The following is a 16,181-nucleotide window of genomic DNA, read 5'->3' on the forward strand; positions in this document are numbered from 1 at the left end:
CGCAAAGTCCTAAAACTAAAGTCTGGTTCCTCCGCAGCTGGAGGTTGAGAGGACTCCGACCCAGAAAGTTCATACTCTGAAGTTCCAGAAAGAACTTCATCCTCGGATAATATGTAACCTTTCGTTTGCGCTTAGCAGGGCGAGGTAAAGCATTAAGGCCGCAGACACCGCCATCTGAACTGCGCAGTAACGTCTGGAGAAAAAAAGGCACTCTCCAGATGGAGGATCCGCAATGCTACGGGAAAACTGCATGTGTATAGAGATAACAATGTAGGGTACGCACCTCACTGGATGACAACTCCTCAGATGTGGACGGCTCTGTGGTATTAAACATGTTTGATATTATCCCATTATCAAGGCATATGGAACATAATTGAGAGGGGGACTAGGACCTCCTCACCATATAAACAGGAATTACTCTTTAGGAATAGAGGGAGTGCCCTCTAAAGTAACAGAATCCTCCATCGCTAGTGCAATAACCGGAGAACTAGAGAAATAAAACAACTTATTTTATTAAAAAAACATCACCGTTACACCCCAATAGCTGGGGCACTCACCACCTCCAATGACCAGGACAGTACAGAGATTTATGACTCCTCTCTGATAGTCCGGTCAGGAAAGAGGGAATGAATCACATAGTGCACAATGCAGGACTGTCCCTGCTATGAGAGAAAGCGCGCCAAGCTTGTAAGCTGCATGGCTCTCAAAGTGAAAGTGAAACCTGTATATTCCATAACAGCCTATGAGCCTAACATCTCACACATAAAACAGCATAAAATCAAATAAACATATACGATTATTCTTCCCCCTGTTCAATAATCCCCCTAAAGTGATATTAACCCCTGATTCCATAAAGATAAAAGGCACCACACTGTGACCCTGTCTTCTGTGTTAACATTATGTAATAAAAAATGAAATGATCTTACCAGAGTCTACACCGTGGAAGAGGAACACGGCCCTTCAAGTGTGACAGGTCGTAGTATTGCTCCTGACATGGACTTGAGAGAAAAAGCAGTCTGTGAAACTCGACAATGCCGATTGCTGTAGAAGCTGTAAATATGAGTCGGGATGGTGTCGCAAAAGAGAACTCTCCCTGCATCTCTGGACTCTGACTTTCACCCAGGCCCTCACTGAGAAGCTTATAGCATACCTCCCAACATTTCAAAATTCAAAAGAAAGACACCTGGAGCAGGGGCAGGGCTTAAAAAGAATCATAAGACCAAAGTAATATAAACACAATTCTACATAAAGTCATATATTTTAATACTCTTAGGCAGCAAATCAAACACAAGCTCAAAACACACTAACACACTACAAAACATACACTTACATATGCACATACACACACACTACATAGCATAAACTTACACATGCAGACACACATTACATATCATACAGGCAGATACACACACACTACATAGCATACACTTATACATGCAGATACGCACACACACACTACATAGCATACACTTACACATACAGAAACACACACACTACATAGCATACACTTATACATACAGATACACACACACACTACATAGCTTACACTTATACATGCAGATACACACACACATTACATAGTATACACTTACATATTCAGATACACACACACTACATAGTATACACTTATACATGCAGATACACACACTTCATAGCTTACATTTATTCATGCAGACACACACACTACATAGCATACACTTATACATGCAGATACACACACACTTATACATACAGATACACACACTACACAGCTTACACTTTTACATGCAGATACACACACATACACACTTATAGATACAGATAGACACACACTACATAATATATGGGTATCTGTAACTCATTGTATGAGGTCCTGGGGTTGGCAAGCAGATTAGCTGGCAGTCTGAAGCTGCCACTGTTCATTACCCTGGTGTTAGCACTGCTCATCGTATAAAACTGAAGGCATGCTATTATAACCAGGGGTTAGATGTCATTACTACCAGAGGTAGGTTAGAGAGGTCACCATTACCTGAGGTCAGGGGGTATACAGCCTTCCAAAAAGAATCTAACAGGTACAGTATATAACCCTGGGAGAGAAAAGCCAGCTGCTTCTGAATATGTGCCCAATAGAAATTTAATTTTTTTAAATGCATGGGGCAATGTTGGACAGATGGCTAGAAACCTGGGACAACGGGACAGACCCCTAAAATCGTGACTGACCTGTGAAAATCGGGACAGTTGGGGGGTATGTTATAGGGCTACTTAAAACTCCTGTCCCATTACAAAGAGTACTACCCTCCATAAGAGACAAAACAAATTTTGACACTTCTCTGCCAACCTCCTGGGACGAAAGGCAAAGAATGACTGGGGGATGAGGGGAGTGGGAGGAGTATTTAAGCCTTTGGCTGGGGTGTCTTTGCCTCCTTCTGGTGGCCAGGTTCTTATTTCTCAAAAGTAATGAATGCAGCTGTGAACTCTTTCCAATTAGGAAGAAAAACACTTTCTAATAAAAATTATTTAAAAAAAAAAATGCATTAATAAGTTATAAAGGATCAAAGATATGAGGTCTCAGGTGTTACGGGGGAAAAAAAGGCCTGCAAAGGGCTTTAACATAGAGATAGATACATACACATGTCTAAATATGCATGTGTGTGTGTGTATATAGTTACATATGTATTTATATGTGTATATATCAATTTACAAACATTTACACACATAAATACATATGTATACATATATAGACATATATGTAAGTGCATTAGAGCCCTTTGCAGTCAAGTAGCTGAAAACACGAAAAATCATATAAATAAGTGTTTGTACTGTAAATATTTCACATTCCTTTCACATAGAGGAATATGTTCTAAGTATATATAAAAAGATATTCCTATATATATTCATATAGGTATAAATATACATTTATAGAAATTAATTATTTATGAATAAATAGAACATATTCTTATATTTAAAATGTGAGCACACTTGGTTAAACATGATGTTTTCAACTTTTTGCTCTCTACCGTGGGGTTAACATGGTCGCGATATTCGGATTTTTGCGCGCGTCAGGTAAGCGCTTGTGCAAAAACTTTACTTTCAACTTGACAACTTGTAATATGCACGCTACCCGACGCATGCAAAAAGCTTACTTCTAGTTGGAGCAATAAGTAGCGTGTCACTTGTAATCTAGCCCATAAGGTAGTATGTATGGCCACTATGATAACTGATTTAGGTAATTTGTACACTAGATTACAGATTTTTAGACTCTCTACGAAGTGTGGGACAAGACACAAGTTTGACAAAAAAAATAAGATGCTTTTAATGTTCTTTAAAACACAAGGTCTATGTGAAACCCATTAAGAAGAAACAGTATCAGAGTTAAAATTTAATGTGTCCACAGCAGATAGAATTTTGTGTTTAGCTTGCCCAAATCACAGAGGCGCACCCATCACCATGTTTGAGTTTTGCTCCACAGACTTTTAGCCTTTATGTTTGATGATTCCACTATTTAGCAGTGAGGGAGCATAAATCTTGTTATTAAGCAAGATGCTTGTCTTCTCCGATATACACTGCTCTCATTCATTAAGCTTCAGCACACAGTACGACAAGCAAAATATCAGCTGTATAAATATGGAAAAAAGCACCTCTCAGACATTCATTGCTTCCCTCACATGTAAAATGATTTAATATAATTGTAAAACCCATCACCTCTCAATCTCAACTTAAGAAAAGAAAATAAGAAGTGAAGAAATAATATATATTTAATTTGCATAGATATTTTACCATAATTCAACTTTGTTCACATTTTGTCATGCTATTAGAGGTTTTCATCTTACCTACGGCTTCACTGGGGCTCCAGTGACCAGATGGATCACATGGCATGGGTGAAGATGCATTAGATGCATATTGAACCAACACTTTCCTGTCTGCACACAGGTGACAAGCTGATCCCACTTCTCTAGGAAGCCAAGAAAACAAATAAACATATCCTTAGTAAAAGTTGCAGAGATGTGACGATTACTCTTACCTATTTCATGAAAAAAAAATCACACTTACTTATGTAAGAAATAAGTCAATATTTATTAAATATTTTAACTTAGGTTTTGAGAGTGTATGTATTTTAACTATTTAAATGCCTTTAAACATCAGAAAGGAAGTCAAACAATGGGTACTACTGTAACTTAGTGATGTGAATGGGCACAGTTGGTCTCAAAAAGCTATGATAATAAAATATTGGGGCATATGATCAGTTTGAGATAACAAGGTGTCAGATACTGTCTGTCTGTCTCCCTACAACCAAATACACAACCTGGAGTAGCTGGAGGTACTGTCCAAACCAAAGAAGTTCTAGACCAGTGATACAACATAATCTAAGTAAGAACTTACCTGATAAATACATTTCTTTCATATTGGCAAGAGTCCATGAGCTAGTAACGTATGGGATATACAGGTATACCGCGCTCATACAGCGGGTTAGGGACCGGGGCCCGCTGTAAAAGTGAAAATCGCCTTAAAGTGAAACAAGGCAGTTTTAGCTTTCTTTTCACTTGCCAGTGTTTAAAAACTTGAAAACATGTTTGAACCAACATATATTAGCGGTGCAATAGTGCTACGTTTAGTATAACACTAGCACAGCACAGTATTCAATTAGTATTCAATAAATACTGTACCTGTAAAATAGTGACAAATACTGTAGTAAAATTTGCTAGACTATAGCACTGAGACACACATTACACTGTAATGCTGTAAACAGACTGAACTAAGCATAACAAAATGGTGCCAGTCACTTTTCTCGCAATCTCACAAAGATTACAGCACTGTTTCAAAATCCTTGGAAGTTGAACTTCAGCTCCACAAAGCGCTGTATTAGCCAAGCACTGTAAAGTGAGGTATACCTGTGCAATCCTACCAGGAGGGGCAAAGTTTCCCAAACCTCAAAATGCCTATAAATACACCCCTCACCACACCCACAATTCAGTTTAACGAATAGCCAAGTAGTGGGGTTAAAAAGAAAGGAGTAAAAAGCATCAACAAAGGAATTTAGAAATAATTGTGCTTTATACAAAAATATCATAACCACCATAAAAACATAATTTATGTAAGAACTTACCTGATAAATTAATTTCTTTCATATTGGCAAGAGTCCATGAGCTAGTGATGTATGGGATATACAATCCTACCAGGAGGGGCAAAGTTTTCCAAACCTCAAAATGCCTATAAAATACACCCCTCACCACACCCACAATTCAGTTTAACAAATAGCAAAGTAGTGGGGTGATAAAGAAAGGAGTAAAAAGCATCAACAAAGGAATTTGGAAATAATTGTGCTTTATACAAAAAAATCATAACCACCATAAAAAGGGTGGGCCTCATGGACTCTTGCCAATATGAAAGAAACAAATTTATCAGGTAAGTTCTTACATAAATTATGTTTTCTTTCATGTAATTGGCAAGAGTCCATGAGCTAGTGACGTATGGGATAGCAATACCCAAGATGTGGAACTTCACGCAAGAGTCACTAGAGAGGGAGGGATAAAAATAAAAACAGCCATTTTCCGCTGAAAAAATTAATCCACAACCCAAAAAACAAGTTTATTCTCAAAAATTAAAGGAAAAAAATTAAGTCAAAAGCAGAAGAATCAAACTGAAACAGCTGCCTGAAGAACTTTTCTACCAAAAACTGCTTATGAAGAAGCAAATACATCAAAACTGTAGAATTTAGTAAATGTATGCAAAGAAGACCAAGTTACTGCTTTGCAAATCTGATCAACTGAAGCTTCATTCTTAAAAGCCCACGAAGTAGAGACTGATCTATTAAAATGAGCTGTAATTCTCTGAGGCGGGGCTTGACCCGACTCCAAATAAACTTGATGAATCAAAAACTGTAACCATGAAGACAAGGAAACAGCAGAAGCCTTCTGACCTTTTCTAGAACCAGAAAATATAGACTAGAAGTCTTCCTGAAATCTTTAGTAGCTTCAACATAATATTTCAAAGCTCTTACCACATCCAAAGAATGTAAGGATCTCTCCAAAGAATTTTTAGGATTAGGACACAAAGAAGGGACAACAATTTCTCTATTAATGTTGTTAGAATTCACAACCTTAGGTAAGAATTTAAATGAAGTCCGCAAAACTGCCTTATCCTGATGAAAAAGCAGAAAAGGAGATTCACAAGAGAGAGCGGATAATTCAGAAACTCTTCTAGCAGAAGAGATGGCCAAAAGAAACAACACTTTCCAAGAAAGTAGTTTAATGTCCAAAGAATGCATAGGCTCAAACGGAGGAGCCTGCAAAGCCTTCAAAACTAAATTAAGACTCCAGGGAGGAGAGATTGATTTAATGACAGGCTTGATACGAACCAAAGCCTGCACAAAACAATGAATATCAGAAAGTTTAGCAATCTTTCTGTGAAATAAAACAGAAAGAGCAGAGATTTGTCCTTTCAAGGAACTTGCAGACAAACCTTTATCCAAACCATCCTGAAGAAACTGTAAAATTCTAGGAATTCTAAAAGAATGTCAAGAGAATTTATGAGAAGAACACCATAAAATGTAAGTCTTCCAAATTCGATAATAAATCTTTCTATAAACAGATTTACGAGCCTGCAACATAGTATTAATCTTTGAGTCAGAGAAACCTCTATGACTAGGCACTAAGCATTCAATCTCCATACCTTCAAATTTAATGATTTGAGATCCTGATGGAAAAACGGACCTTGAGATAGAAGGTCTGGCCTTAGTGGAAGTGGCCAAGGTTGGCAACTGGACATCCGGACAAGATCTGCATACCAAAACCTTGAATCAAAAGAATGCACAAGCACCAAGGTAATCCCCACCTGTGGGTATGCAACAAACCGTTTGCAGGTGTGCTAGATATTAGACCTGCACCATGCTCCAAAGTATACAGTTCAAAGGAGTGATATAGCCGCACCACCAACTGTATTTAAAACATTATTGCTTTATTGTGCCAATTAAAACAGACAACGTTTCGGACCCATGTCCTTATTCATGTCTAACATAAAACATTAAAATAAAACCTTAAATAGGCTGAAGCTCCGCCTACCACACCTGAATTCACCTGTGTTAACCTATAGTTATCCTTTCCTGAACTCAATGCCATCTAGTGGCCAATTTCTGAATTTTTCAAAATACATTCAAGGTGACCTTCAACAAAGAATATATAAAGAAATTTTATATTAACCCTATTAACCCTGAAACCTAACACCCCCTAACTTTAAATTAAAGTTACAATATAACTTCCATTAAATAAATAAAAAAGTATCTGTGAAATAAAAAATCTAAGCTTAAAACTAACATAACTATTTTAAAAAAATAAAATAAATAAAAAATAAAAAAACTAAGTTACAAAATTAAAAAATCCTAACACTACGAAAAAATAAAAAAAATAAAATTATAAAAAAAATTAAAAAAAATCAGAAAAATAAAAAAATCTAAGATTACAAAAAATAATAAAAAAATTTATCCAAAATAATAAAATCTAATCGAATACCCCTATAAAAACAAAAAATCCACCCCAAAATAAAAACACCCCCTAATCTAACAATAAACTACCAATAGCCCTTAAAAGGTCATTTTGTAGGACATTGCCCTGAAGCAATCAGCTCTTTTACCTAAAAAAATTACAAAGTACCCCTCATATTAAAACATCACACCCAACCAACCCCCCAAATAAAAAAAAAAACTAACTCTAAAAAAGGATAAAATAAAAACAACTATTTCCGCTGAAAAAATTAAATCCACAAAAAAATAAGTCTTTCTTATAAATTTAACATAAATTTCAAGAAAAAAACTTAAATCATAAGCAGAAGAATCAAACTGAAACAGCTGCCTGAAGAACTTTTCTACTAAAGACTGCTTCGGAAAAAGCAAATACATCAAAATAGTCAAATTTAGTAAGTGTATGCAAAGAAGAACAAGTTGCTGCTTTGCAAATCAGATCAACCGAAGCTTCATTCTAAAAAAGCCCAAGAAGTGGCATCTGATCTAGTAGAATGAACTGTAATTCTCTGAGGCGGAGATTGTCCCGCCTCTAAATAAGCCTTGTAAATCAAAAGCTTTAACCAAGATGCCAAAGAAATGGCAGAGGATTTCTGACCTTTTCTAGGACCATAATATTTCAAAGCTCTTACAACATCCAAAGAATGTAGAGCTCTTTCAAGAGTATTCTTGGGATTAGAACACAAGGAAGGAACAAAAATTTCCCTACTAATGTTGTTAGAATTCACAACCTTAGGAAGAAATTTAAACGAAATTGATACGAACCAAAGCCTGAACAAAACAGTGAATATCAGGAAGTTTAGCTATCCGTCTGTGAAATAAAACAGAAATAGCAGAGATTTGTCCCTTCAAAGTACTTGCAGACAAACCTTTATCCAACCCATCCTGAAGAAACTGTAAAATTCTAGGAATTCTAAAAGAATGCCAAGAGAATTTATGAGAAAAACACCATGAAATATAAGTTTTCCAAACCCGATAATAAATCTTTCTTGAAACAGACTTACGAGCCTGTAGCATAGTATTAATCACAGAGTCAAAGAAAGCTCTATGACTAAGCACTAAGCGTTCAATTTCCATACCTTCAAATTTAGCGATGTGAGAACCTGATGGAAAAATGGCCCTTGAGACAGAAGGTCTGGCCTTAAAGGAAGTGGCCAAGGTTGGCAACTGGACATCCGGACAAGATCCGCTTACCAAAACCTGTGAGGCCATGCTGGTGCTATTAGAAACACATGTGACTGTTCCAATATGATCTTGGAGATCACCCTTGGAAGAAGAACTAGAGGCGGAAAAAAAAACAAGGAACTGCTAACGCATCCACCATCTTCGCCTGAGGACCCCTGGACCTGGACAGGTACCTGGGAAGCTTCTTGTTTAGATGGGAAGCTATCAGATCTATTTCTGGGAGATCCCACATCTGTACAATTTGACAAAATACATCTGGATGGAGAAATCACTCCCCTGGATGTAAAGACTGACAACTGAGATAATCTGCTTCCCAATTGTCTACACCTGGAATATGTATTGCAGAAATTAGACAGGAATTGGATTCCGCCCAAGAAAGTATCCAAGATACTTCTTTCATCACTAAAGGACTGTGAGTTCCCCCTTGATGATTGACATATGCCACAGTTGTGATATTTTGTTTCAAAACGAAAGAACAATTCTCTCTTTAATAGTGGCCAAGCCTGAAGAGGCCTGAAAATAGCACGGAGTTCTAAAATATTAATTGGTAACCTCGCCTCTTGAGGATTCAAAACTCCTTGTGCTGTCAGAGACCCCCAGACAGCTCCCCAACCTGTGAGACTTGCATCTGTTAAAATCACAGTCCAGGCAGGACAAACAAAAGAGGCCCCTTGAATAATCAGATGATGGACTAACCACAAGGACAGAGAGAGTTGATTGTTGGGATTTAAGTATATCAACTGTAATATCCGCATATAATCCCTGCACCATTGATTCAGCATGCAAAGCTGCAGAGGTCTCAAATGAAAACGAGTAAAGGGGATCATGAGACCTAAAACTTTGATACACATAGCCACTGAAGGGAATGATCGAGACTGAAGGCTTCGACAGGCAGAAACCAATTTCATTTGTCTCTTGTCTGTTAAAGACAAAGTCATGGACAGTGAATTTATCTAGAAACCTAAAAAGGTGACCCTTGTCTGAGGAATCAAGGAACTCTTTAGTAAATTGATCCCCCAACCATGTCTTTGAAGAAACAACACAAGTTGATTTGTGTAAGATTCTGCTAAATAAAAAGAGCCAGTACCAAGATATCGTCCACCACAATACCCTGCTCTCTGATTACAGATAGAAGGGCACCGAGAACCTTCAAAAAGATTCTTGGAGCTGTTGCTAGGCCAAATGGAAGAGCAACAAACTGGTAATGCTTGTCTAAAAAAGAGAATCTCAGAAACCAATAGTGGTCTGGATGAATCGGAATATGAAGATACGCATCCTGTAAGTCTATTGAGGACATGTTTTGCTGAACAAAATTATTACCAAAATTAAGGGACAAGTACCTCCACTATGCTGGATTGAGCACAGTATTAAATAAACATTAAGCAGGTTGTTGAGACTTATAAGAAAAAAACACACTCATAAAAATTAAACTTTATTTGTAACCATATTAACATTCCTTTGAAATAAAGGAAACGTTGCAAACATATAATTCCTGCCTGTTATCTGAACAAAGGGTTAACTTTCAATACTACCCTTTGGCAACATCGCTAGTCAGAGCTACAGGAAGGATACAGACAGAGAAACATATTAAAAATGGGCCATGGGCTTAGGGCCTATAAATGCAATGATTAATTATTTGTTACCATTAGATACATAGGAGTACACATCTACTATAAGTATATTGAAAATTACTTTACACTCCCTCATCTAATGAGAATCTGTATCTTTAAGACATTCATTAGGTATTAGCTATTTACTCATTTCAATTCACCTTCAGTGCGATGGTAGTGATATCGTGAAAACTCCAGATGTATATATGTATTATTTCTTAATCAGCAACTGTGATTTCAGTGAATCATCATGTATCTATTAATACAGCGCATCATATTACTCCCTGTTTATATATATATCAATGTATTAATGTATCACAGGATCATTCAAATATAAGTGGACATCCATCTTTCAAACATACCGATTTATCTCATATATAGACTTAATAATGTCAGAGGTGCCGATACTCTTTCAAGCAACCATTTATGGTGAGGTCAGTGGGTAAAGGAGACACACATGTTTGCTAGGAAACTAGCTTTACATAAATACCATAAACAGAAAAAAACAAGGGAATTGACACAAATGGGCATTGACAAGCAAGATAGATCATGCTGTATTTGACACTCTAGTTGAATTACTTGAAGAAAATGAAGTGAGTGACCTTGATCAAGCAGGTACCGGCATGAAACCAAAAAGCACATATATGCCACCCATTACACAATATGCCAATATTGATAAATTTGTTAATATGGTAACAAGTGAATTTAACTATATTCATAAGAAATCAAAGGTTAAATCAAATCTACCATACAAACAGAGAATAGCCTTGAAAGAGCTTAAGGATAATCCAAATATCACAATAAAAAACATGGATAAAGGCGGGAATATTGTGATTATGAATAACCCAGATTATGTCACTATGTGTAAAAATATTTTAGAAGTGCGTACAAATTGCGAAGTACTTGAAGGTGATCCAACATGTAAATATTTGAAAGAGTTGAAAACTCTGTTGGATTATGGCTTATATAATGAAGTGATCTCGAGAGATGAATTCAGAGAAATGTACGATCTGAAAACACGAGTAGCAACTTTCTATGGGTTACCTAAAACTACAAACAAAAGATTCCACCACCAGGCAGACCGATTGTTTCGGGCAATGGATGTCTGACTGAGAATATAAGCATCTTTGTGGAAGGTAAATAAAGGGAATTTGTACACACCTTAACCTCTTTTGTGCAGGACACAACTGATGTATTGAAACATCTAAGTGATATAGTAGTGACCCCTGAAAGTTTTCTTGCTAGTATAGATGTTGAGAGCCTATACTCTAATATCCAACATGATTTGGGTATTAAAGCTGTCAAATATTTCTTACATTCCAAAAATCCTAAACCCAATATGAATGATAATATCATTGTGGACCTCCTGGAATTTGTGTTACAACATAATTATTTCCTGTTTGATAGAAAGATCTATCTACAAAAACAGGGAACTGCCATGGGCACCTGTTGTGCCCCGACATATCCAAGCCTGTTTCTTGGTTGGATTGAGAAAATCTCAATATTCAATGAGGAAGAAAATCCATTCCTTTGTAAGACTGATCTATATCTCCGCTTTATCGATGATGTCCTAATATTGTGGCGTGGTACCAAGGAGGAGTTCATTGAATTCATGAAATGGTTAAACCAAAATCAATTTGGAATGCATTACACACATGAAATAAATGAAAATGAAATTGCTTTTCTGGATCTCATGATCAAAAAGAATGAAAGAGGGGAACTCTCAACTAGAATTTTCAGGAAACCTACTGCCAGTAACAATTTGTTAAACTGGCAGAGCTTTCATCCAAAAAGTCTGAAAAAAGGCATACCCACAGGTCAGTACCTAAGGGCACGGAGGAATTGCAACAGTGAAATGGAGTTTGAAAATGCTGCTAAAGATCTGGAGATGCGCTTTAGAGAAAAAGGATATCCAAATAAGTGCCTAAGAGCTGCTTACAAAATAGCAAAACATTCCGACCGTAGAGAACTGCTGAATAAGACTAAAACTACAGTAAATGATGAACAGAAAAATGTTTGGATTATTGGTACTTTTGATGATCAGAATACCAAGGTACGTAAGATCCTTGAGAAATATTGGCCAATCCTATACCAAGATGATGATCTAAAGGAAATTTTACAAGCAAACCCACTAATTACAAAGGGCCAAAAATACTTGCTGACTAAAAGTCACTTTGTGCAACAACCAACGACAACATGGTTGTCAAACACAAAAGGCTCCTTTAAATGTGGAAGATTTCAAGCTTGTATCAATATGTTACCAACTAAAACATTCATTCATCCAGTAACACAACAAAAATATCCAATCCCATATTTCCTGAATTGTAGATCTTGAATGGTTGTATACGTAGCTATGTGCAGTTGCCCTCTAATCTCCCCTCGATGGAAATTAAATTATCAGGTAAGCATAATTTATGTTTTCCATCTAAAGGGGAGGAGTGTCCATGGCTTCATTCATTACTGATGGAAACATATACCCAAGCTCTAGAGGACACTGAATGAAACCGGGAGGGTAAAAGGCGGACCATAATCTGAGGGCACCACAGCCTGCAAAACCTTTCTCCCAAAAATAGCTTCCGCAGAAGCAAAAACATAAAATTTGAAAAACTTTGTAAAAGTATGTAAGGAGGACCAGGTAGCCGCCTTACAAATTTGCTCCATAGAGGGCTCATTCTTGAAGGCCCAAGACGAAGCCACAGCTCTAGTTGAATGAGCCGTGATCTTCTGAGGAGGCTTATGTCCCGATGTCTCATAAGCCAAGCCAATCAAGCTCCTCAACCAAAAAGACAAGGAAGAAGCAGAGGCCCTCTGCCCCTTGCGCTTCCCAGAATACACCACAAAAAGAGATGTAGACTGTCTGAAATCCACATCCAGATTATGAAGTAACCTCTCCTTTAAAGGAGAGGGGTTAGGACACAAAGAAGGAACCACTATTTCCTGATTGATGTTACGGTCAGACACCACCTTGGGGAGAAACACCAATCCAGTGCGAAGTACAGCCTTATCCGCATGAAACACCAGATAAGGCGGGTCACATTGCAAGGCAGCTAGCTCAGATACTCTGCTTGCCAATGCAATAGCCAGCTGGAAGAGAACTTTCCAGGACAGAATCTTAATGTCGATGGAAAGCATAGGTTCAAACTGAACCCTTTGCAAAACGTTAAGGACTAAGTTTAAGCTCCAAGGTGGAGCCGACTGTCTAAAGACAGGCCTGATTCTGGACAGAGTCTGAACATAAAACTGAATATCAGGGAGCTCAGCGAGTCTCCTATGCAACAAAACAGATCATGTCAAAATCTGTCCCTTTAAGGAACTAGCGGCAAGACCCTTCTCCAAACCTTCTTGGAGAAAGGCCAAAATCCTGGATACCTTCACCTTATGCCAAGGATATCTATGCTTCTCACACCAGGACAAGTAAGTCCTCCACACCTTATGGTAGATGCGACGAGTGACTGGCTTCCTTGCCTGAATGAGAGTATCAATGACACTTTCAGAAAAGCCTCTCTTAGCTAAGACTAGGCGTTCAATCTCCACACAGTCAGCCTCAGAGAATCTAGATTTCGATGTTGAAAGGGGCCCTGTGACAGCAGATCCCTGTGACAGGGTAACCTCCACGGCGGAGAGTATGACATCCCCACCAGATCCGCAAACCACGTCCTCCGCGGCCAAGAAAGAGCAAACAGAATGGCAGAGGCCCGCTCCTGTTTGATGTGTGCCACTATTCGTAGTAGAAGTGGTAGCAGTGGAAATATGTAACCTAGGCTGAATCCCCAGGGAACCACTAAGGCATCTATCAGCTCTGCCTGGGGATCCCTGGACCTCCACCCGTATCGAGGTAGCTTGTAATTGAGTCTGGACGCCATGTGATCTATCTCCGGCGTTCTCCATCTGTAACAAATCTCCGCAAACACCTCGGGGTGAAGAGACCATTCCCCCGGATGGAAGGATTGTCTACTGAGAAAGTCCTCTTCCCAGTTTTCCACACCCGGAATGTGAATCGCTGAAAGTGAGCAGTCATTTGACTCCGCCCACTCCAGAATCCGAAACACCTCCCTCATTGCGAGGGGGCTCCTCGTTCCCCCCTTGATGGTTGATGTAAGCCACAAGGTAATGTTGTCGGTCTGGAATCTGATGAAACTGACTGACACCAGAGAAGGCCATGCCTTCAGAGCATTGTAAATTGCTCAAAGCTATAGGATGTTGATCAGAAGGAGAGACTCCTCCCTGGACCACTTTCCCTATGCTATTCTGGCACCCCAAACAGCTCCTCATCCTGTCAGTCTGGCGTCCGTGGTCACAATCTCCCAGGACGGTCTCAATAAGGATGTCCGAGAGGGAGGTCCGAGTCCGAGCATCCATGGAAATCAGCTGTGATAGATCTGAATGATCGCCATTCCACTCTCTCAACATGCACAATTGAAGAGGTCTGAAATGGAACCTGGCAAATGGGATGACATCTATGCTCGACACCATGAGACCAATCATCTCCATACATTGAGCCACCAACGGGCTTGTGGAGGACTGAGGGGCAAGAAAGGTGGACTCAAGCTTTCTGCGCTGATGATCTGTTAGAAAAATCTTCATGGACATAGAGTCTATTATCGTGCACAGGTACTCTACCATGTTGCTGGGAACCAGTGAACTCTGTCCTGAGTTGATCTTCCAACCGTGAGATTGAAGCAGAAGAAGAAGAGCACTCAAATGATCCTCTGCGAGGCTGAACAACGGCGCCTTAACTAGGATGTCGTCCAGATAAGGCACCACCGCAATGGCCCTGGCTCTGGACACTGCCAGCAGCAACCCGAGAACCTTTGTGAAGACTCTCGGGGCCGTCGCCAGACCAAAAGGAAGGGCCACAAACTGGGAGTGTTGGTCCAGAAACGCAAATCTTAGGAACCTGAAGTGGTCCCTGGGAATTGGCACATGAAGGAAAGCGTCCTTCAAATCTATAGTTGTCATAAACTGTCCCTCTTGAACTAGGGGAAGAATAGATCTGATCGTTTCCATTTTGAACGATGGAACACTCAGAAACATGTTTAAACACTTTAGGTCCAGAATCTTGCGAAACGTACCCTCCTTCTTTGGGACAACAAAAAGTTTGGAATAGTACCCTAGACCCCTTTCTACTAGGGGTACTGGTACGATAACCCAGAGAGAGGCAAGATCTCTCACACACTCTAGAAAGTCCTGTCTCATCTCTGGTCTTGAAAACAGGTTTGACAGGAGGAATCTGCCCTCTGGCGGATGCGATCTGAACCCTATCCTGTAACCCTGAGAGACACCTTTTAGAACCCAGGGGTCCTGAACGTCCTGCAACCATGCATCTGAAAATTGAGATAATCTTCCCCCTACGTGATCCAAAGACCGGTCGGGGGCCGCCCCTTCATGCCGATTTAGACTCGGCGGGTGTCAGGGTGCCAGGAATCAGACTGAGACGAGAAGTGCTAAACTAAATTTATGCTTACCTGATAAATTTCTTTCTCTTGTGGTGTATCCAGTCCACGGGTTCATCCATTACTTGTGGGATATTCTCCTTCCCAACAGGAAGCTGCAAGAGGACACCCACAGCAGAGCTGTCTATATAGCTCCTCCCCTAACTGCCACCCCCAGTCATTCGACCGAAGACAAGCAAGAAAAAAGGAGAAACTATAGGGTGCAGTGGTGACTGTAGTTTAAAAATAAAAAACACCTGCCTTAAAAGTGACAGGGCGGGCCATGGACTGGATACACTACAAGAGAATGAAATTTATCAGGTAAGCATAAATTTTGTTGTCTCTAGTAAAATGTATCCAGTCCACGGGTTCATCCATTACTTGTGGGATACCAATACCAAAGCTTTAGGACACGGATAAAGGGAGGGACAAGGCAGGAACTTAAACGGAAGGCACCACTGC

General features: G+C 39.2%; 1 protein-coding gene across 1 annotated transcript in view; it reads right to left on the minus strand.

Moving 5' to 3' along the window:
• The window catches only part of PAPPA (pappalysin 1), a 1,503,354-nt gene that overhangs the window by 1,077,675 nt on the left and 409,498 nt on the right, over positions 1-16,181 (minus strand). Inside the window, exon 6 of the mRNA XM_053695762.1 lies at positions 3,810-3,931. Coding sequence (XP_053551737.1) covers positions 3,810-3,931 — 122 coding nt within the window. The remainder of the gene's footprint in view (positions 1-3,809; positions 3,932-16,181) is intronic.

The sequence above is a fragment of the Bombina bombina genome, chromosome 12, assembly GCF_027579735.1.
Source record: "Bombina bombina isolate aBomBom1 chromosome 12, aBomBom1.pri, whole genome shotgun sequence".
NCBI lineage: Eukaryota > Metazoa > Chordata > Amphibia > Anura > Bombinatoridae > Bombina > Bombina bombina.